At 41.4% G+C, this 22,324-nt stretch overlaps 1 protein-coding gene across 1 annotated transcript; it reads left to right on the top strand.

Annotated features, from left to right (window-relative positions):
* Nucleotides 1-16,273: 16,273 nt before the first annotated feature.
* Nucleotides 16,274-19,674, top strand: TXNIP (thioredoxin interacting protein). Its single transcript, XM_049879865.1, has 8 exons — nt 16,274-16,850; nt 17,415-17,487; nt 17,596-17,743; nt 17,945-18,047; nt 18,184-18,440; nt 18,546-18,702; nt 18,819-18,970; nt 19,093-19,674. The coding sequence occupies exons 1-8, from the start codon at nt 16,601-16,603 to the stop codon at nt 19,126-19,128; spliced, it is 1,176 nt and encodes a 391-aa protein (XP_049735822.1). The 5' UTR covers nt 16,274-16,600; the 3' UTR covers nt 19,129-19,674.
* Nucleotides 19,675-22,324: the final 2,650 nt, after the last annotated feature.

Below are 22,324 nucleotides of genomic sequence, written 5' to 3' on the forward strand. Positions count from 1 at the left end.
GCTAATACATGGCAACGCCAGAATCCGAACCCAGGCTGTCTGTCCAGAGCCTGAACTATTAACCGATACGCTATACCGTCAAGGCGAAGAGACAGTCATTGGAGATTTTGGTTGTGCAGCTGTGCAGGAAAAAAGCCTTCCGCCAGTGGGCGCCACCACAAAAGCTACTTTCTTCTTGTCCCATAAGAAGCAGAAAGGAGAGAGCTGGGGAGAAGAGGAAGAGCCCAAGTTGAAGGAATCCAGTTTGTCAAAGAGAAGGCTGAGTAAAGAAGCTGTTCAAGTATGGTTGTTCTAAAGTAACAGTGCTTTAGAATAAATCCATGAACAAATTTAGAACAAAACTATGAAAGAGTTAGCTTTTCTTTTCAGTATCTCTCCCCGCCTTTCTGGTCTCAGCCTTCTTGCTCTCCCCCCAGGTACTCCATCATCCGGGGCCCGGCCTTCGCTGATCTAATCGTGTATTCACCTTTATCTTCCCCCTCTCCTCTGAGTCCACCTACTCCACAATACTTCCCCAAATACAGATATATGCTGGCCAGTGCTTACCAGACAGGGTGCCCTGTCTGGTGCCATTTCAATATTTTTCTACAATTTTTCATCCCCAATTCCCTCTCTCCTTTCCCTCCAAGAGCCATAGCCACCCTGTCATTCCCTCAAAGCACAATCTCTGTGCTTTCTGAAATGACCTTTAGCTAACCTAGTAAAACGATCTGTTCTAAACGGAAGGAAATGAGGAAAAAATATCCAGGGATGCCCCTCCCCGACATAACATATGCATTTAGCTCAAAACAACTTTTTAAGAAACTGCCTCTTACACTGATTTTTTTAACTCCAAAGAGTAACTTTGCCCCTCAGTTGTGGGAATTTCAAGTCAGTTAAGAAGAATTTCATAGCCAGCTAAAAAATGAGATTCTTTGATGGCACCTGTTATGTAATACTGCTCCTTTGCAGACATAGGGTCAGCCCTATTACCAATGGAATATTTTAAAAATAGCCCCAAATAAACACATGAAAAGATACTCAACATTCTTAATCATTAAGAAAATGCAAAATAAAACCACAATGAGAAAACCCTACACACAGCCATTCAAACAAAACAACCAGTTGCCATCTAGTCGATTTCGACTCATTGTGACCCATTTGTTTCAGAGTTTTCAAAGGCTATGATCTTTTCAAAGCAAGCAGATCACCAGGCCTTTCTTCTGTTAGTAGTTGAGCTGTTAACCATTTGTGCCACCTAGGGACACACATATATTAGAAGAGCTAAAATTAAAAAGAATGACCAACACCTGGTGTTGGCAAAGTGTGATGTTCTCATACACTGTTGGGAATATAAAATGGCATGCTTTGTAAAACAGCTTGGCAGTTTCTTAAAGAATTAAGAGTACACTTGCTGTATAACCCACATTCCACTCATAGGTTCTGACCCAAGAGAAATAACATGGGTCCACACAAAACCTTATACACAAATGTTCACGGCAGCTTTATTTTTAAGAACCAAAAGCTAGAAACGATCCAAATGTCAACTAACAGGTGAACTGATACACAAATTGTGGTAAATCTATACAATGGAGTACTACTCAGCGATAAACAAACTACTGAAATATACACCCACATGGATGAATCCCAAAATAACAATTCAAGTGAAAGAAGCCAAGCAGACAAACTAAAAAAAGGGTATGTACCGTTTGCTTCCATTTATATAAAATTATAGAAAATGCAACTAAAGTGACAGAAAGCAAAGCAATGGTTGCTTGGGAATGGGTGGTGGGAGAGAGGGATGCTTTAGAAAGGGTTGTGAGGAAACATAGAAGTGACAGATGTGTTCATTACCTTGATAATGGCAGTGGTTTCATGGGTATACATATGTCAAAACCTACGAAATCATACATGTTAAATATCTGCGGTTTATCATACATTAATTACTCCTCAATAAAGCTGTAATATTAAAAAATGGGTATCTCACTGTCTGTTTTCTAGGGCTGCCATAACAAAATACCACAAAGTGAGTGGCGTTCTGGAGGCTAGATGTCCAAATGAGGGTATCGGCCATGTCCATGCCTCCTGAGGATTCTGAGAAACTTCCGTGATTCTTGATTCTCTCCTAGCTTCTAGTAGCTGCTGACAATTACTGATGTTCCTTTGCTGCCTGTGAATATACCTTCACGTGGCGCCTCCCCCCATGTGTGACTCTATCTCCAGGTCTGTTCTCCCCTCTTAGAAGACTCTACTCAGAAGGGATTCGAAGTAGGACCCAACCTACTCTGGTATGACCTCATTTATTTTGATAACAAAAGAAAAACTCTGTTTCCAAACAAGGTCACATTCACAGGACGGGGGTTAGGACTTCAACCTATCTTTTTGAGGGACACAATTCAATCCACAACAGCCACATTTCCTTCTTTCTTTGGTGGATCAGGCAGAAGGCAAAGGGTTTAAAATGGCCATTAGCATGAAAAGGAAGATTAGAACAGAAAATTTCCTTCTTCTAGAAAAATACAGAAAAGGATAGTATTATGGGGCAAAGTAAAGAGAATATTTAATGATTCTGTGTCGGAATCGACTCGATGGCAGAAGGTACGTTCTCCAACAGTAAACAAAACAAAGCAAAAAAAACCTGTTGCCATCAAGTCGATTGATTCCGACTCATAGCGACCCTACAGGAAAGAGTAGAACTGCCCCACAGAGTTCACAAGCAGCACCTGATGGATTCAAACTGCCAATCTTCTCGTTAACAGCTATAGCTCTTAACCACTCCACCACCAGGGTTTCCTTACTAAAAAAAAAAAGTTAACCCAAATCCTGACAAAAACACGTGGGCCAAATTCCTTCCTTCAGACCGACATTCTCACCAATAGGCAGCAGATGGCGCTAGTGACTAAAAGAATCACTGCTGGTGGGTGGGAAGGTTTCCAGGGAAAAGAACATTAATCTGTTAAGGTGATCTGATACGTTGACCATTTGGGGAAAAAAATTAATAAGCATTTGACCGTTTGACAGAGTTAATGGCGCATTTTTGGAATAAACTGAAAAGAGGTGCATGGTAAACTAAATAAATCGTTTTAATGAGACAATTATTGTATTAACTTCACGACAAATAAAAGGTTATTCCAAGACATGAAATAATCAAAATACACTATTTGACTCAACAATGGATATTATTTACACAGTGATAATAACGTAAACATTGACTACTGATCTAGCCAAAATTGTGATATAACTAATCCTATGGAAAGGATGAGGTATGGGGAAAGGGAAGGTGGGGATAGACTGTGATGTGGAGAACTAAATTTCAATTACTATAACCAAAAGACGGTAGATTGTGGCTAATATTTCTAAATTAATAGATAAAATAAGAATAAGATCATTTATAAGTCTGAAGTCAATACCAGATTTTAAAAAACCGAAAGGACTGGAAGAGATTGCCTCAGTAGAGGGGCCTAAGGACTGCTATTTCTTGTGTAAGCATTTAATTGTTGATTTTTAAGTTCATTATGTCACATTATTTTTATTTAAAAGTAGAGCATTTTCACGTGGGCCAGTCCTGAGCTTCTCCCCTTAACTTCTTAAACTTGAGGCCACTTCAACTGCTTCTCAGATCAACCCGACACCTCTCTACCCACCCTAACCACCCTGTATACTTCATGGTAAGTTCCTCCCCACATTTCTTCTCAAGGAAACAGATAATATCCATGGCCCAGTAATTACGATTTGCAAAATTAGTGCCAGGAAACTGCACCAGTACTAAGGAAGGGGAAGAAGGCAGAACATTAGAAAATAAAAGATCTTCCTCAATTTTCCTGACTACTCCCAAACTGATTTATTCATCATCCTCCCAACAATTAATAGGAAGAAATAAATTACATATGTTTCCTGAGATAAAATTTGTCTGTGAATGGAAGGTGAACTTTGAGAAACTAAAAGGGAAACCAAAAAGGATAACTAGATTTTACCTCTACTTCAGGGTTATTTTGGAATCATTCTCCGCTACTGATTCAAAAAAAAAAAAAAATGAAACGTTCTAATAGCAAAGGTTTCATGCAGTCAATCTTTTGATACAGCGCTTTTCCTCTTCTCCTCCCTTGCAGTAACTTTTTAAACCAGATTTTTTAAAAAATTAGATTAACCAGCTTCTTCATCCTGCCTTCCCACCCCACCTCATTTCAGCCAAGAATTAAAAGGTCCTTTGCTAAAACTACAGTACGTGAAACAGAGAATGTTCTGCCATGCTTTTATTTTTAGGTTCCGCATCTACCAACACCAAGCCTACAGCCTTGGGTGAATACCACCACGGTTGGAGAAGAAACCAAAACCAGGGGATGAGCAAACGGATAGGCTATGTATGTTACATATTGGTCGATCAGGCTAAAATAACCCTGTGGATTGATTTTGACCCTTCTTCAGAATTTTTGAACTATGCCAACATGGTTCCTACCTTCAGTTTAGTGGGAAGAAACACATAAACAGGTCATTACAAAAGAAGTGATCAATATTCATAATGTATTCCCAACATGCTGTAGGAATTCAAAAAGAGGTGGCAATTAAATCTACATGGAGAAATCAGAGAAAGCATTACAAAGCCAACTTTTTTTTTTTTTAATGATCAGAGAGGCAGTAGTAGAAAGTTCTTTGAACTATAAGTCAGAATACCTTGAATTTTATCCTAGCTGTATGATCGTAGACAAGTCACTTAAGCTCCATGAATCTAGTCTGTGAAACGAAAGATGATATCTGACTGCCCACCTGGAAGGAATCAAATATTTGAGCAACTGCTTTATAATGCACATATTTATAGCTCTATGTACACTGGGGAGTCCCTGAGTAGTACAAATGGCTAATATGCTCAGCTGCTACCTGCAAGATTGGAGGTTCAAGTTTGCCCCAAGGCACTCTTGGAAGAAATGCCCTACCATCTTCTGAAAAATCAGCCACTGAAAACACTATGGAGCACAATTCTACTCTAACACACATCAAGTCATCGTGAATTGAAATCGACTCAGCAGCAACTGAAAGAAAAAGAAAATCTACACTGTAAAATGCTATTCACAAAGAAAGTATTGTCAGTTTGGATTAAAAAAAAAAACAGAAAATTGGTTTAATATATTGTTTCTTCCTCTTAGTCATGAACTCCATTTTTCCTTCCTCTGCTCCTTCTTTTCATGACAGAAGAATCATCTTTGCCCAGGGGAGTGGTCTGGGTCAAGTTTCAGCTCTCAAAAAAGCTCACGTGTGTTTGAGACAATTCTTGAACTAAGGATCTTGAGTCTGTTAGTTTGTTATACTGTGGTGGCCTGCATGTTGCTGTGATGCTGCAAGCTATGCCACTGATATTTAAAATGCCAGCAGGGTCATCCATGGTGGGCAGGTTTCAGCAGAGATTCCAGACTAAGACAGACTAGGAAGACGGATTTGTCAATCTACTTCTGAAAAAAATTAGCTAGTGAAAATCTTATGGATAGCAGCGGAACATTGTCAGATATAGTGCCAGAAGACGAGACCCTCAGGCTGGAACAACAGCAACAACAAAAACCCAAACCCATTGCCATCAAGTTGGTTCCGACTCACAGCGACCCTATAGGACAGAGTACAACTGTCCCATAGGGTTTCCAAGGAGCAGCTAGTGGATTCAAACTGCCAACTTTTTTTTTTTTTTTCCTTTTTCCTTTTTTTCTCAGTTGTAATCCCCACAATGTGACAGCACATTCCCCCTTTCCATCCCGGGTTCCCTGCATCCATTCAACCAGTTCCTGTCCCTTCCTGCCTTCTCATCCTGCTTTTAGACAGAAGCTGCCCATTTGGTCTCATATATTTGATTGAACTAAGAAGCACATTCCTCATGTGTATTATTTTTTGTTTTATAGTCCTGTCTAATCTTTTGTCTGAAGAGTGGGCTTTAGGAATGGTTTCAGTTCTGGGTTAACAGAGCATCCAGGGGCCATAATTCTGGGGGCTACTCCAGTCTCTGTCAGACTCTTAAGTTCGGTCTTTTTACATGAATTTGAATTCTGTTCTACATTTTTCTCCTGCACTGTCCAGGACTCTCTGTCGTGTTCCCTGTAAGGGCAGTCATTGGTGGCAGCCAGGCACCATCTAGTTCTTCTGGTCTCCAGCTGGTGGAGTCTCTGGTTCATTTGGTCCTTTTGAACAGCCAACCTTTTAGTTAGCAGCTCAAAATCTTAATCACTGAGCCACCGAAAAAAATTAGCCAGTGAAAATCTTATTGAAAGCAGTGAAACATTGTCTGATATAGTGCCAGAAGATGAGCCCCTCACGTTGGAAGGCACTCTGAATAAGACTGGGGAAGAGCTGCCTCCTCAAAGTAGAGTCGACCGTAATGATGTGGATAGAATCAAGCTTTTGGGATCTTAATTTGCTGATGTGGCATGACTCAAAACGAAAAGAAACAGCTGCAAGCATCCATTAGTAATCCGAACATGGAATGTACAAAGTATGAATCAAGGAAAATTGGAAGTTGTCAAAAATGATAGGGAACACTTAAAGATCGATATCCTAGGTATCAGTGAGCTGAAATGGTCTAGTATTGGTCATTTTGAACCAGACAATCATATGGTCTACTACGCTGGGAATGCAACTGAAGAGGAACGGTGTTGCATTTATCGTTAAGAAGAGCATTTCAAGATCTATCCTGAAGTACAATGCTGTCAGTGATAGGATAATGTCCATACACCTAAAAGGAAGACCAGCTAGTATGACTATTATTCAAATTTATGCACCAATCACTAATGCTAAAGGTAGAGAAACTGAAGATTTTTACCAACTTCTGCAGTCTCAAGTTGATCAAACATGCAATCGATATGCACTGATAATTACTGGTGATTGGAATGCAAAAGTTGGAAACAAAGAAGTATCAGTAGTTAGAAAATATGGCCTTGGTGATAGAAATGACACGAGGGATTGCATGATAGAATTTTGCAAGACCAATTTATTCATCGGAAATACCGTTTTTCAACAACATAAATGGCGACTATACATGTGGACGTCGCCAGATGGAATACACAGGAATCAAATCGACTACATCTGTGGGAAGAGATGATGGAAAAGCTCAGTATCATCAGAACAAGGCCAGGGGTCTACTGTGGAACAGATAATTACTCGTACACAAGTTCAAGTTGAAGCTGAAGAAAATTGAAACAAGTTCATGAGAGCTAAAGTGTGACTTTGAGTATATCTCACCTGAATTTAGAGACCATTTCAAGAATAGATTTGATGCACTGAACACTGATGACCAAAGACCAGATGACTTGTGGGATGACATTAAGGATATCATACATAAAGAAAGGAAAAGGTCGCTAAAAAGACCGGAAAGGAAGAAAAGACCAAAATGGGTGTCAGAAGAGACTCTAAAACTTCCTCTTGAATGTACAGTAGCTACAGTGAATGGAAAAAATGAAGTAGAAGAGCTGAACAGAAGATTTCAAAGGGCAGCTCGAGAACACAAAGTAAAGTATTATAATGAAATGTGCAAAGGACCTGGAGTTAGAAAACCAAGAGGGAAGAACATGTTCAGCATTTCTCAAACCAAAAGAACTGAAGAAAAAATGCAAGCCTCGAGTTGCAATATTGAGATTCTATGGGCAAAAAATTGAACAACACAGGAAGCTTCAAAAGAAAATGGAAGGAATATAGAGTCACTTTACCAAAAAGAATTGGTTGATATTCAACCATTTTAGGAGGAAGCATATGGTCGAGGGCTGATGGTACTGAAGGAAGAAGTCTAAGCTGTATCAAAGGCACTGGCGAAAAACGAGGCTCCAGAAACTGACGGAATACCAAGTGAGATGTTTCAACAAATGGATGCAACACTGGAAGGGCACACTCATCTATGCCAAGAAATTTGGAAGAGAGCTACCTGGCCAACCAACTGGAAGAGACCCATATACATGCCCATTACAAAGCAAGATGATCCAACAGAATGTGGAAATTATCAAATAATATCATTAACATCACATGCAAGTAAAATTTTGCTGAAGATAATTCAAAAATGATTGCAGAGATATGTTGACAGGGAACTGTCAGAAATTCAAGCCAGATTCAGACAAGGATGTGGAATGAGGGATATCACTGCTGATATTAGATGGATCTTTGCTGAAAGCAAAGACTACCAGAAAAATGTTTATCTGTGTTTTGCTGAACTGACTATGCAGGAGATTTGCTGGCATAGTGGTTAACAGCTATGGTTGCTAACCAAAAAATCAGCAGTTCTAATCCATCAGCTCCTTGGAAACCCCATGGGGCAGTTCTACTCTGTCCTATAGGGTCACTATGAGTCGGGATGGACTCAATGACAACAGGTTTGGTTTATTTTGGTATTGAGTATGCAAAGACATTCGACTGTGTGGATCATAACAAATTATGGATAACACTGTGAAGAATGTGAATTTCAAAACAATTGTGCTCGTGCAGAACCTGTACACAAACCTACAGGCAGTCGTTCGAATAGAACAAGGGGACACTGCATGGTTTAAAATCAGAAAAGGTGTGCCTCAGGGTTGTATCCTTTCACCATACTCATTCAATCCGTATGGTGAGCAAATAATCCAAGAAGCTGGACTATATGAGGAAGAACAGGGCATCAGAATTAAAGGAAGACTCATTAACAACCTGGATATGCAGATGTCATAACGTTGCTTGCTGCAAGTGAACAGGACATGAAGCGCTTATTGCTGAAGATCAAGGTCCACAGCCTTCAGTATGGATCACACCTCAACATGAAAAAAACAAAAATCCTGACAACTGAACCAATAAACAACATCATGCTAAATGGAGAAAAGACTGAAGTTGTCAAGGATTTCATTTTACTTGAGTCCACAATCAATACTCATGGAAGCAGCAGTCAAGAAATCAAAAGACACGTTGCATTGGATAAACCTCCTGCAAAAGGCCTCTTTAAAGTGTTAAAAAGCAAAGATGTCACTTTGAGGACTAAAGTGCACCTGACCCAAGCCATGGTATTTTCAATCGCCTCATATACATGCAAAAGCTGGACAATGAATAAGGAAGATCAAAGAAGAATTGACGGATTTGAATTATGGGGTTGGTGAAGAATATTGAATATACTATGGACTGCCAGAATAAACAAAACTGTGTTGGAAGAAGTACAGCCAGAATGCTCCTTAGAAGCGAGGATGATGAGACTTGGTATCATGTACTTTGGACATGTTATCAGGAGGGACCAGTCCTTGGAGAAGTGTATTACGCTTGGTAAACTAAAAGGTCAGTGAAAAAGAGAAAGACCCTCAATGAGATGGACTGAAAAAGTGGCTGCAACGATGGGCTCAAACATAACAATGATTGTGAGGATGGTACAGGACCGAGCAGTGTTAGTGTTTTGTCCTGTTGTACATAGGGTCGCTTTCAGTCAGAACTGACTCCAGGGCACCTAGTAACAAGGATACTGACAGTACATTCATCTTCCCATGTGGTGGCAGGACTGAGCTAAGTGGATTCCTGACTTGCGCAAGAAAGAATTTCTTAGAAAAGGGGAAGTTAGAGTAAGCACGAAATGTCCCATCTTCCTCTTGCTTATAAACATATAAACAGTCCAATTTTCCCTCATAGAAAAACAAGCCATCACCTCTCACCGCCTCACCCCTTTGCTCTGATACATAATTGGGCCACAGGCTTTGAGGAGGGACTGGTATTGTATGTTACAGTATAGCAGAGGGGACTGAGGTTGGGGATTAAAGTCCAATACTAGGTTTTGAATTGGTGGCCTGTTCTAATCTAAAGATATACCCCAATCTATCAGTCCAATTTATATTTATATTTACACTGTGAAATGTGCTCTGGTACGTAACATGTAGAGTACAAAGATTTTCAAAAAAAGAACATAGTTGCTGATGTCTAGAAGTTCATTATTTAGGAGAGAAAAGATAATTTACACAAGGCAGAATATAAATGTTATACGAGAAATATAAACAACATGGTATGGGGTATTCAAAGGAGAATGAAATCACATCTGGTTGCGGATGAAAGGCAAAGGGACTGGGAATCAAGAAAGGCTTCATAGAGGAAATATCATTTGGCTGTCTCCCGAAGAGTGGGTAGAAATTCAAAAAGCACAGATGTGGAAGGAAGGTCAAGCATTCCAGGTATGGAGGAAAGCATAAGCAAACGCACAAAGCCAGAGAAGGATACATTAGGGAAACAATGAGTACACAGGTTTGGCTGAAGTTAGGTTACATACATGAGGGAATAGGGAGAAATGAGACTGGAAAGTCTGGCCAAGGTCAGTTTATGAAGACTTTAAAAAGCCAGATTGAAGAATTTATATTTAATCCTGTAAGCAATGAGTGAGCATCTCAGAAACAGACCCACCCACTGCCGACCAGTCAATTCCAACTCATAGAGACCCTATAGGACAGAGTAGAACTGTCCATAGGGTTTCCAAGGCTGTAATCTTTACGGAAGCAGATTGCCACATCTTTCTCCCTCGGAGCAGCTGGTGGGTTCCAGTAGCCAAACTTTTAGTTAGTAGCTGAGCACTTAACCACTGCACCACCAGGGCTCCTTACAGAAACAGCCAGGGACTCAAATTTTTGTTAGCCTAATCCAATTGTGGTCTACAGATTATACCATGAATGTCAGTTAAACTATTAAAATAATCTAGGCAAAAGTATCAGGGCATGAACCAGAGTGATGGCAGTGGGATAAGAAACAGGAAACAGATTCTAGAAACACTGGAAAGATGGCCTCTACAGAATTTGACAGTTGATTGTTAGAGAGGAAGGAATCAAAGGTGATTCCTGGATTGTAAGCCTTGATAACCGGGGGGATAAATTACGGCTTTATCAAAAGAAACAAGGAAGGCTGGAGTAGAAATGGAATTGAGCACATGAGGAAGATTACAAACTCATTATTGGACAAGCTGAATTTGAGATACCAGCTTGGAAATTTGCAGACAGGCTAGAGGTATAGTATAGATTTTCAAATCATTTACACAAAGTGATATGTACATGGGTAAACTGAAGAGTAAAGTGTAAAGAAAGAGAAAAAGAGGGTAAATAAACCCTTAGGAGCTGGTGGCACAGTGGTTAAAGCACTCAGCTGCTAATCAAAAGGTCAGCGGTTCAAATCCACCAACCACTCTGTGGGAGAAAGATGTTGTAGTCTGGTTCCATAAAGATTACAGCCTTGGAAACCCTGTAAGGCAGTTCTACTCTGTCCTACAGTGTTGGATCAACTTGACAGCAATGGGTTTGGTTTGGTTTGGAATAAACCCTTGAGGGAAGTTTTCTGGGTACAAAGGGAAAAAGAGTTAACTAGCAAAAGAGAAAAAAAAAAAAAATGAAGTCCAGAAGTCAAAATAAATGTTCAAAATTTTTAAAGATGGCAGTTTTCAAATTACATAGAAGTAAAAGGGAATAAGGCCTAAAAAACTACTCTGGTTTCCTCTAGAACCTTGAAAAAAACCATTTCAGAGATAGCAGAAGCCAGACTGCAAAAGGACAAGTTTAGTCCTTTTGAAAGTAAAGAGAAAAAAAAAAATGACGTGATAACAAGAGAAGGGATATAAGATTTTTTTTACCATTTGTAAAGAGAACTTTAAGAAATATCTTAAATGAGCCTGCCATAGTTCTGACCAGACACAAGTTCATTCAGCCCGTTTCCCCATCTTACCCTGAAGAAGCTGGGCAATACCTAGACATCCATTTTTTCCTTAGCATGATAGAAAAATAGAGCCCAATAAACATGAAACATGGGTTTCCAGATGAAATCTTTTTTTAAAACAATTAAAGCTAAACTAAATAAACAAAAAGCCCCCAAAAAGCATCTTAAAGAAAATAACTCGAAGTATTAAGAGTCCTGGGTTTGGGTTGTCACTCCGCCAGTTACTGTGTGTCTGAGGGCAAGTCACTTAACCAAAATAAATTGCTTAAGAGGTGTCATGGATTGCATTATGTCCCCCCAAAAACGTGTGTATCAACTTGGTTAGGCCATGATCCCCAGTACAGTATGGTTGTCCTCCAATTTGTCATTATAATTTTATGTTGAGAGAATTAGGGTGGAATTGTAACACCACCCTTGCTGAGGTCACTTCCTTGATCCAAGGTAAAGGGAGTTTCCCTGGGGTGTGGCCTGCACCACCTTTTATCTCTCAAGATATGAAAGGAAAGGGGAGCAAGCAGCATGGGGGGCCTCGTACCACCAAGAAAGCAGCACCAGGAGCAGAGAGTGTCCTTTGGACCTGGGGACGCTGCGCCTGAGAAGCTCCTCAACCATGGGAAGATTGAGTACAAGGACTATCCTCCAGAGCCGACAGAGAGAGAAAGGCTTTCCCGGGAGCTGACTCCCTGAATTTGGACTTGTAACCTACTAGACTGTGAAAAAATAAATTTCTCTTTGTTAAAGCCATCCACTTGTGGTATTTCTGTTATAGCAGCACTAGATGACTAAGGCAAGGGGGAAGAAAAGACTGCTAGAGCTCCCTCCATCTCTAAAATTCTATGAGTCTAATAACTGCCCCGAATGCTATACAAGATTGTTGGGAAGATCAAACAAGTGTTAAAACACTGGGAGGCAACAAAGATAAGTAGAGAGAGTACATACTGTAGATCAGACAGGTCTGCGTGCAAAATCTTGGCTCTACTTATGAGATCTATGACTTTAGGCAAGTTGCATAAGCTTTCTGAGCCTGACCTAATCAACCCTGAGTCTCAGGGTTATTGTGAGAATTAAGTGAAATAATCTAACCTTAAGTCCTTTCTGGAACAAGATGACCTTATAAAGAGAGCATCACTGAGATTATTATACAGGAGCCCTGGTGGCACAGTTGTTAAAATGCTCAACTGCTAACCAAAAGGTTGGCGGTTTGAACCCACCAGCTGCCCCAAGGAAGAAAGTTGTGGCAGTTTGCTTTTGTAAAGATTTACAGCCTTGGAAACCCTATGTGGCAGTTCTACTCCATCCTAGAGGGTTGCTGTGAGTAGGAATTGACTCAACGGCAATGGGTTTGGGGATTTTTTGGGGAGATTATTATGTAAAGGACTTTGTCTATTATAGATGCTCGATAAATGACAATTACTAAAAATTCACTTTGAACTCTAAGATGCTATGCAAATATTAATATATTCTTATTTATCTATGTCTTGGAGCGTAATATACAGTTGGGCAGTGTTGAATTCCACACTCCCATTCAAGCCCTTATTTGCCTCTAAAATAACATTCCCTAAGGGAAAATAGGGAAGGGGGGAACAAGAGTGAAAGGCAAGTTTACAGAGCGGAGCTGACAGAAGTGATTAAAGCGACAGAGAAAGGCGCTTGTTTTGCATTGGGAACTATGAATCTTTAGAGTTCTAAATGTTTTTCAGGCCAGAGGTTAAAGAAAAGAGAAATGCAACTAGTGACTTGTCTCTGACTGGCAACAAAGAGCTGAGGGCACTTCCCACCCTAAAAGCTTTGGCTTTATCCAATCATCTCCAGTAAAGCAAACAAACAAGGATCACCTCTTGGTTTCCTATTGGCAATGGGACTGAATAGGGTGGGGGAAATTACAGGTAAAGATGATCTAATTTGCAAAGCCCCTGGATTTAGCCCTGCTTTGTTGTTCCTCCTGTGCCTTTTTTCTATACTCTACAAGTGTTTGTACCCTCTTTTCAGGAAAGGAGTTTACAAGGTTTTTTTCTTGAACCCAGGAACAGAGAAAGAAGAATCAAGGCGCAGATATTTACCAGAATACCAGGTTATAAGGTAAAAGGTCGTAAACAACCCTTTCCAGGAGAGCTCCATTACAGAACATGCCTTGGCTATATTTCTGGTAGACAGCAGCTGCTGCCAAAGCTAAATAGTTTTTTGGCATTCAAGGCAACCCAGGCATAACACAGAGCAGACAAGTGGTCCGTACTGAGCTCTGCAAAGTAGGAAAGAAAGAAGAAACTGGAAGCAGAGCAAGAGAGAATTGTTGTAGGAGTTTTAAAAACTAAAAAATTCAGCACTTCATACCATACCTATCACAGTCGAGTTGATTCCAACTCATAGTGACTCTATAGGACAGAGTACAACTGCTCAATAGGGTTTACAAGGCTACAAACCGTCACGGAAGCTGACTGCCACACCTTTCTCCTGTGGAGTGACTGCTTGGTTGGCAGCTGAGCGCTTTAACCACTGTGCCACCAGGGCTCCTTTAGCACTTCATAGATGTGCCCAAATAAATAGTGTTTCCTTTTCTCCAAGATATCACAAATTAACACTACCCTGATTCATTACTACCCACTTCCTCTCATCCCCTCAAAATTTATGTAGTTACATATTACACTCTTAAACAGTATTGATTTGTGTATTTCTTTGTAATCATTTTATGTTCTTTTCATATTTATGTACACTTCCATACCCATCAAACTAAAAATCCTTTCAGAAGCCACAATTTTGAATTTTTCGAATTACTTTACCTGCTCACAATAACTCAAATCAATATTGTTGACTGACTGAAAACACCTCACGCCTAGCTGGTTGCTTAACTTTCTAAAACAGGGTGCTGCCTCAAACCCACGTGCCCTAAGGATCAACATGTTCCCCTTTTTGTTCCTGAGGGCTGTTGTTTTCATGATTCCTAATTCTTGCACTTACTTAATATTGGGGTTGAGTTATAACTTGTTAGCCTTAGGGTGTCAACTCAGTTAAGGTGTATAAGGAACAAAAAAGGATCTTTAACAACAATGAATAGTCTTCTTATTGCTGAGTGGGTAGGAATTTCATACATTCTTTTTTTTTTAATGGATGGGTGACGCTTCTATTCACTTCTCCATCTCAGTATTGGGGACATTATGTTCTTCTTTCCAGCACAAAGCATGAGGTTATAATCTCCTGATTCCTCAACACATATATGAGAGCGGACCAGGAACCAAAGAAAAAGAAGGAGAAATCCTGCACCACTGCAAACAAGTTTTTCTTACATTTATGAGTAATCTCTCAGGAGTCACCTCCTAAGGCAACTCATGGCCAGCTAAGGGAAAACCCCTCAGACAGACAAACCAACACAGAATAAGAAGACATGGTCCTCTTTAGCTTAAATTTATACTGCTCTAGTGAACCTTCTTTTTTCTCTTTCCCTTCTCACTGATTTCTAAATTGCTTAGAAAGAAAAAAAAAAAACCGTTTAAAAGACAAGGAAAATCTTCCTTCAAACAGGGGTAGGGCCATCTCCCCACTGGGACTGGTTATAAACAGGACAATTTTCTCGCTTTTAAGTAACTTGAACGCTGTGAGGAGTGTGGGGCAACAGATAGACTGGTGGAATTTTGATTTAGTGAGTTGGATAGGCGATGGAGTCAAGAGTGAAAGCAATTCATAAAGAAAATGAAAAGAGTTGAGCATCCTTTTTTTTTTTTTTTCCCAGAGAAGCAGGGAGAGATACCCAGAGCCTAAAGGACACACCTTACTAAAGAGGTAGTGAGGTAAACGGGGAACTTGAACACTGTGTTCCCCTATTTTGCTGGTAGACACTGAAGAGATGAGGGATAAGCAACAGGATACAAACACACCCTTAGTATTTCCACTCCAAAGAACAGAACAGAATTCAGGGCACAGGGAGTGGGAACCGGCGCAGGCACACAGCTCCAGAGCCCCGAGGCGAATCCCATACACCAGCTTTCCCAGTACGGTTGAAGAAAGGCTTATTTAAAATTTGTGACAAGTTCTTCTTGTCTGCAAAGACAGCCGTTTTTTGTTGTTGTTGTTTGGTTGGTTTTTATTAACAGAGATGCGGGGCAAGAGGAGAAAAGTGATCTTCCTGAACGATACCCACCACCCCTCCCTTCCCTCCGCCCCAATCGCGAAGTTTTCTTGGGGCTGTGGGCCTGTGTTTCACAGGACTTGTGATATGAGAACGGGGATAAACGGTTATTAATCCGCCTGGCTACGTCTAGGCACAAAATTCTCTCATAAGCACATTTTCCCTTTCCCTCAAAACGGCGCTCGCAAACACGAAGCATCCGCACCCGCCCTCCGACGGCCACTCGCCCTCGGATAGGTTTACGAGTCGGCGAGGCCCTCCCTCCTTTGCGCCCAAGTGAAGCCGCCCGGCAGCCCCTCCGCCCCCGCCTCCCTGAGAGGCAGCGGGGCACAGCAACCAATTTCCCCGCCAGGAGCACACCGTGTCCACGAGCCTCTGCGACCTCGCTGATTGGTCGGACTCCTGGTAAACAAGGGACGGGCAGCCAATGAGAGGGCTGTGCACGAGGGCAGCACGAGCCTCTCGGCCGGCGATCGCCTGGCCGTGCCAGGCCAAGCTACTATATAAAGCAGTTTCCGGTTGCTTGTTGAAAGTACGTTGCGTCTGCTCCGTCGGGTTGCGGTTAGCTATCCCGCCGAGATCCCGAGCTGTGTTTTAGCTATTGGAGGGAAGAAAGGACTTATTTTTCTTTTTAGATGGTTTGGCATTACCAGCAGCTAAAGAATTTTTGACGCCTTTTAGGAAGCTTAGAAGTTGAGAGTCGTTTGTGGGATTTTTTGTTTTTGTCTTTAAGCTCAACCTGCTTAAGGGCATCCTCAATTCTTAGAGTGAAATCTCAAAAGGTCCTTCTTGGATCTCGGGTTTTTTGTTTTTCCGCGTTTGTAACACTTGAGCCCACCCAGCCCAATCATGGTGATGTTCAAGAAGGTCAAGTCTTTTGAGGTGGTCTTTAACGACCCTGAGAAGGTGTACGGCAGTGGGGAGAAGGTGGCTGGCCGGGTCATAGTGGAGGTGTGTGAAGTGACTCGAGTCAAAGCCGTCAGGGTCCTGGCTTGCGGAGTGGCCAAAGTCCTCTGGATGCAGGGCCCTCAGCAGTGCAAACAGTCCTTGGAGTACCTGCGCTACGAAGACACGCTTCTCTTGGAAGACCAGCCGACAGGTAAGAACGACTGTCTGCTTCTGCTCCCCTGAGGGAGTGTCCCAGGGTTGGTTCTTTGTTAAGCAAGGTCTGGAGGGTGAAAGCTGATGAGAGAAGAAAACAAATAAATGTAATCTATACTATATATTCTAAGCTGCTTAGGCTGAGTGGTTTGAAATTTGTGTTGATTCCTTTTTATTTTTCAAGTCTTATTTTACAAATCTCTCTCCCTCCAATAAAGGGTGATTAAACACAATTTATCATGGTGCTGTGTCCTAAAGGTCATCCTGAGGGGTGTTGCTTCAGCTATTAAAAGATAATCTGTGTGCATAAAGTTGCTTACTGTTTGCTTGCATTTAGTTTGAGATGATAGTGGCTTAATTGTCCTGGTTGAGTCTGAACAATGCAGGGCTTTGCAATTTTTTGCCCAACAGAAATGCATCAGAATCTCTCTGTTAAGAATATAAGGAATGAAAATGGGGGTCCTACAATATCCTTACATGCTACTGAAGCATCTGTTCTCATACAGATGCATTTTAAGTGTAACAAGAAACCTAATGGTTGCTCACTTTTCTCTCCTTTCAGGTGAGAATGAGATGGTGATCATGAGACCTGGAAACAAATATGAGTACAAGTTTGGCTTTGAGCTTCCTCAGGGGTAGGTTACAGCTGAACTCTTCTAGCTCTAAAAATCTTCCCGTCTTTTGATCACTTATTGTTTCTGGTGAACGTTTTAGAAATAATCATTCACTTTTTGTTGACACAGGCCTCTGGGAACATCCTTTAAAGGAAAATACGGGTGTGTAGATTATTGGGTGAAGGCTTTTCTTGATCGCCCCAGCCAGCCAACTCAAGAGACAAAGAAAAACTTTGAAGTGATGGATCTAGTGGATGTCAGTACCCCAGATTTAATGGTGAGATTCGTTTTAAGATTCTACCCTCCTAGGTCTTGGTGGTGATAAGTCAGGTGTCTTGGACATTAGATTGAAGTGTATCTAAAGTCTTGGTCACCAAGGTGGGAGGGAAAGCTGTCTCCTCTAAGGAGTGGAAAGGAAAGAGAGTCAGGGGAAACATGTCTAGAGATTCTTAAAACACCTTTTTTTTTTTTTTTGTAGGCACCTGTGTCTGCTAAAAAGGAGAAGAGAGTTTCCTGCATGTTCATTCCTGATGGGCGGGTGTCTGTTTCTGCCCGAATTGACAGAAAAGGATTCTGTGAAGGTAAAAAAATCTAATGCCTAAAGAGAGTAGACCCATAATAACAGGAACTTTAGCTTTGCGGGCTGGAGGAGGCAGAGGAAATGTCACTAACTATACTGAGTATCAGTTAATAAATACTTATCTTTCTCATTGCTAGGTGATGAGATTTCCATACATGCTGACTTTGAGAACACATGTTCCCGCATTGTGATCCCCAAAGCTGCCATTGTAGCCCGCCACACTTACCTTGCCAATGGCCAAACCAAGGTGCTGACGCAGAAGTTGTCATCAGTCAGAGGTGATCATATTATCTCAGGCACGTGTGCATCATGGCGTGGCAAGAGCCTTCGGGTGCAGAAGATCAGGCCTTCCATTCTGGGCTGCAACATCCTTCGAGTTGAATACTTCTTACTGGTGAGTGGGTGGGGGTTGCTCTAAGAAAGAACTGTTCAGTTGTCTCTAAAACACTGGACTCTTTTCCAGACCTCTAGACTAACAAATTGTCATCTTCCTTTATAGATCTATGTTAGTGTTCCTGGCTCCAAGAAAGTCATTCTTGATCTGCCCCTAGTAATTGGCAGCAGATCAGGTCTGAGCAGCCGGACATCCAGCATGGCCAGCCAAACCAGCTCTGAGATGAGTTGGGTAGATCTACACATCCCTGATACCCCAGAAGGTGAGCTAGACCTAATGCCTTTTCTTCCCCATTTTGGCCTGTTGCTTGGATTTGTAAATTTTAACAGCCAGGCATTTCTTGGCAAGGCTTTTCATCTCCATATTTTCTGTCTCCAGCTCCTCCTTGCTATATGGATATCATTGCTGAAGATCACCGATTGGAGAGCCCCACCACCCCTTTGCTAGATGACCTGGATAGCTCTCAAGACAGCCCTATTTTTATGTATGCTCCTGAGTTCAAGTTCATGCCACCACCTACTTATGCTGAGGTGAGAATTATCATTTGTCCTAAGCCTTCTATACGATGTTGACTTGGGGAGGGATTGTTAAACTTAGGTTTCTATTTTAGTTCTTACCCATACTAAAGTGGTCTCTTCTTTATTCCTCCCAGGTGGATCCCTGCATCGTTAACAACAATGTGCAGTGAGCATGTGAAGGAAAAGAAGCAGCTATATCTACCTACTTCTTTCTGCGTCTCTTCTTGGACTCTTAAATTTTCAGAGACTCAGCAGTCTCTATAGTGGGGTGTGGGTCCACCCCAGCCTCTGACTCACCAATGTAGGAGGTGATCAGCAGACCATCTCTGGGGCCTTAAGCAGTGTGAACTTGTCCTTAGCCAGCGCCGGTGTTGTGACGTAGGGGTGTTTGCTGGATGGGTTTTAAAACACACTAGAAAAACTCAGGCCTGTCTGATTTTCTCAGATCTTGAAAATTGAGGCATTTTGATTAGTTGTGAGTCAAAGTGTAGAAATGGCCTCCTGGCGTGGTCTTCCCAAATTTTTTGTGGAGGGGGTATTACAGATTGTTATAACAACATCAGACCTTGAACTTCTGTGCCATGTAGAACGGAGCTGATTTTACAACTAGGAAAATGAAAACAAAATTGCGGCCAAAATTCTGGGAAAAGGAGGTTCTTAAAATCAGTGTTACCCTTGTATACTTACTATGGAAAAAAAAAAAAAAGAAAGAAAAATCATCCAGAGCTGATATGGATCAGACTTTAAAGAGAGCGTTCTCTGTGAATTCAAGGGAATGAGCTGTAAGTTGTCATTTCTCAGAACGTGCTATATGACCTGGTTTTAAAGCTGTGGTAATTATGTCCCACCAAATGTCTTAAAAGCCATTTTTAAAATCTGTTGCACTGTATTCTGCTGCAAACATTTTCATGTGGGAGAATATGTTTCTCTTTTTCATGTGATTCCTTAGAGTTGATAGTAAGGTGGTGGTGTTAGCACTTTAGTTTCTCTCAAATTTTTTTTATCCCCCGCCCCCATCCCTAATATAAGCTGAATGGTCTACCATGTCTCTAGGAGTAAGCACAATGACAAAAAGAGAAGTGTTCCCTTACTACTTTTGATACTTTGTTCCAGTGTACAGGATTATGTAATTCTGACACTCTAATCAGAATGGTTGCTGCTGCCAGCCTTGCCCACTGTGACTTCTCCAAACCCAAGGAGGGACTCTAGATCAAGGTGCCCCAACACTGTGATCAGAGCTTCTGGATACTGCCATGAGAAACCAGAGGGCAGGTCTTCACAACGACCACTGGGCCCCTTTTCTACCAAGTGTCAGGAGACCGGAATGTTGACAGCCCCTCTCACTGTACCCCTAGCACTTGGTCAATCACTCTCAGCCATAGCACTTTGTTCACTGTCCTGTGTCAGAGCACTGAGCTCTACCTTTTATGGAGCTCTACCTTTTACAGCTAGAAAGTTGTGTGGGCTGAAGGTGGTTTTGTTTTTTTCTTTTTTATTGTATATCTTTTTGTATGATTAAAAACTATATTTTGTACTTAACCAGATATATTTTCACCCTAAGTGGGGATATTCTTTGTAAAAAAAAAAAAAAATAAAGTTTTTAAATGACGAAATGTTTGTGAGATGGCCTTGGAGCAGTTACTAGAAAGAAGGTTATGTGAAGGTGCTTTCCCCCTACGTCGTAATTCACATTATTGAAAACCCTGTGGAGAGGACAATCCCTGATGACCCTAAAGAATTTAGTCACAGTGGGTGTTAAGAGTGGTGAAGAGGGAAGGAATTTGAGTTACATTTAGTTTTCCTTGCCATCCCTGTACTGAGTCTTCTGGTAGTCTAAGCTTGTTTCCTACATCCATAGCTAATCATTACTAAGTTTCTCCAATTTTGGAGTGCGTGAACTCTTGAAATAGAGGAAAGTAAGATTTGTGAAGGAATTCAGAAGGAAAGCATCCAGATTCCCTTCTTCATCAGTTTCATCATAGGATTTCTTCCCAGAGTACTAACTGCCATGGAGTCAAGTCGATTGTGATTCAAGGTGACCCCATGTGTGTCAGAGTAAAACTCCATAGGGTTTTTAATGGCTGACTTTTTGAAAGTAGGTTGCCAGGCTTTTCGGAGGAGCTTCTGGGTTAGCTACTGAGTGCATTAACCAAACCTGGTTATATTGGCTGACTGTAAAACCTTTGCCATCGAGCCAATTCTGACTCATAGTGGCCCTATAGGACAGAGCAGAACTGCCCCACGGGGTTTCCAAGGAGCGGCTGGTGGATTTGAACTGCCGGCCTTTTGGTTAGCAGCCACAGCTCTTCACCACACCACTAGTGTTCCTATAAGGATAACTATTCAGGACTTCAGGGTTTAGAGTTAAGAGCATTAAATTCTTTGAAGACAGCTACCATTTTTATCCATGTAGTTCCTAGCATAGCTCCTATCCAAGTACATAATCATAACTCAGCAAATGTTTGCTGAATGTTCGGCCCCACCTTCATCCTTTAGGATATGCGCTGCAGTTCTTATTTCTTCCTTGTAGGGTAATAATAGATTGATACCACAGTTACACCTCTAATGGAAGTGATTTTTACTATTCCTAATGGAATGACTAAGGTGAAAAACCCTGAGATGGTGGAGATCAATGGACTTTCTGATTTCTGGCTTATTTTTAAACCCTCGCAGACATCTAGTCCTGGCCCGTATTTGGGGGCTAGCTCTTCTGTGGATCTCCACATACTAATTCCAAACATCAGACTGCTGGAAGTGCTACATAAAATCAGTGTGAACTGAACAGAAAATAAAAAAGATCCTTTTCTATTTCAAATTCCCTTCGTTTGCCATTCTTTCTCAGTAGCTCTTTTGCTCTGTCCCAGTTTTTCCTTACTAATGTGTCAGTCTCTAGCTCTCCTGTTGCCATGGTGACTCACTCGATAAACTTATTTCTGCCCCTCCCTTTCTCAGTTGTTCAAGAATCTAGTGGCTCCTCCCCTTCCAATTTGTGACCAGGAAACTAGGTCAAAGTTGATGGAAAATTTTTTTTCTGCAGTTTGTTTTCCAGGGACTGGAGAAGTGGAGCAAGGACAAGAGCAGGCTAGAAAGCTAGAGGGCAGGACAAGGGGATGGAGAGACAGTGGAGCAGGAGTGCCTGAGCCTGGTTGTTTGTGTACTCAGCTCGGCTACTGGTACAAGATATGAGAAGGAGAGGGTGGGAAGATGATAGATAACTCACACCCAACGCCTGTTAGAGGTTTGACCCTGAAAAGGCCAGGACATATGCATCTCCTTCTAATATCCTACCACCCCTAATCCAGGACTATTCAAAAGAACTTTCTATGATGATGAAAGCAATGTTTTATATCAGTGCCGTTCCACAGG

The sequence above is a fragment of the Elephas maximus genome, chromosome 3 (genome assembly GCF_024166365.1).
Source record: "Elephas maximus indicus isolate mEleMax1 chromosome 3, mEleMax1 primary haplotype, whole genome shotgun sequence".
Lineage (NCBI taxonomy): Eukaryota > Metazoa > Chordata > Mammalia > Proboscidea > Elephantidae > Elephas > Elephas maximus.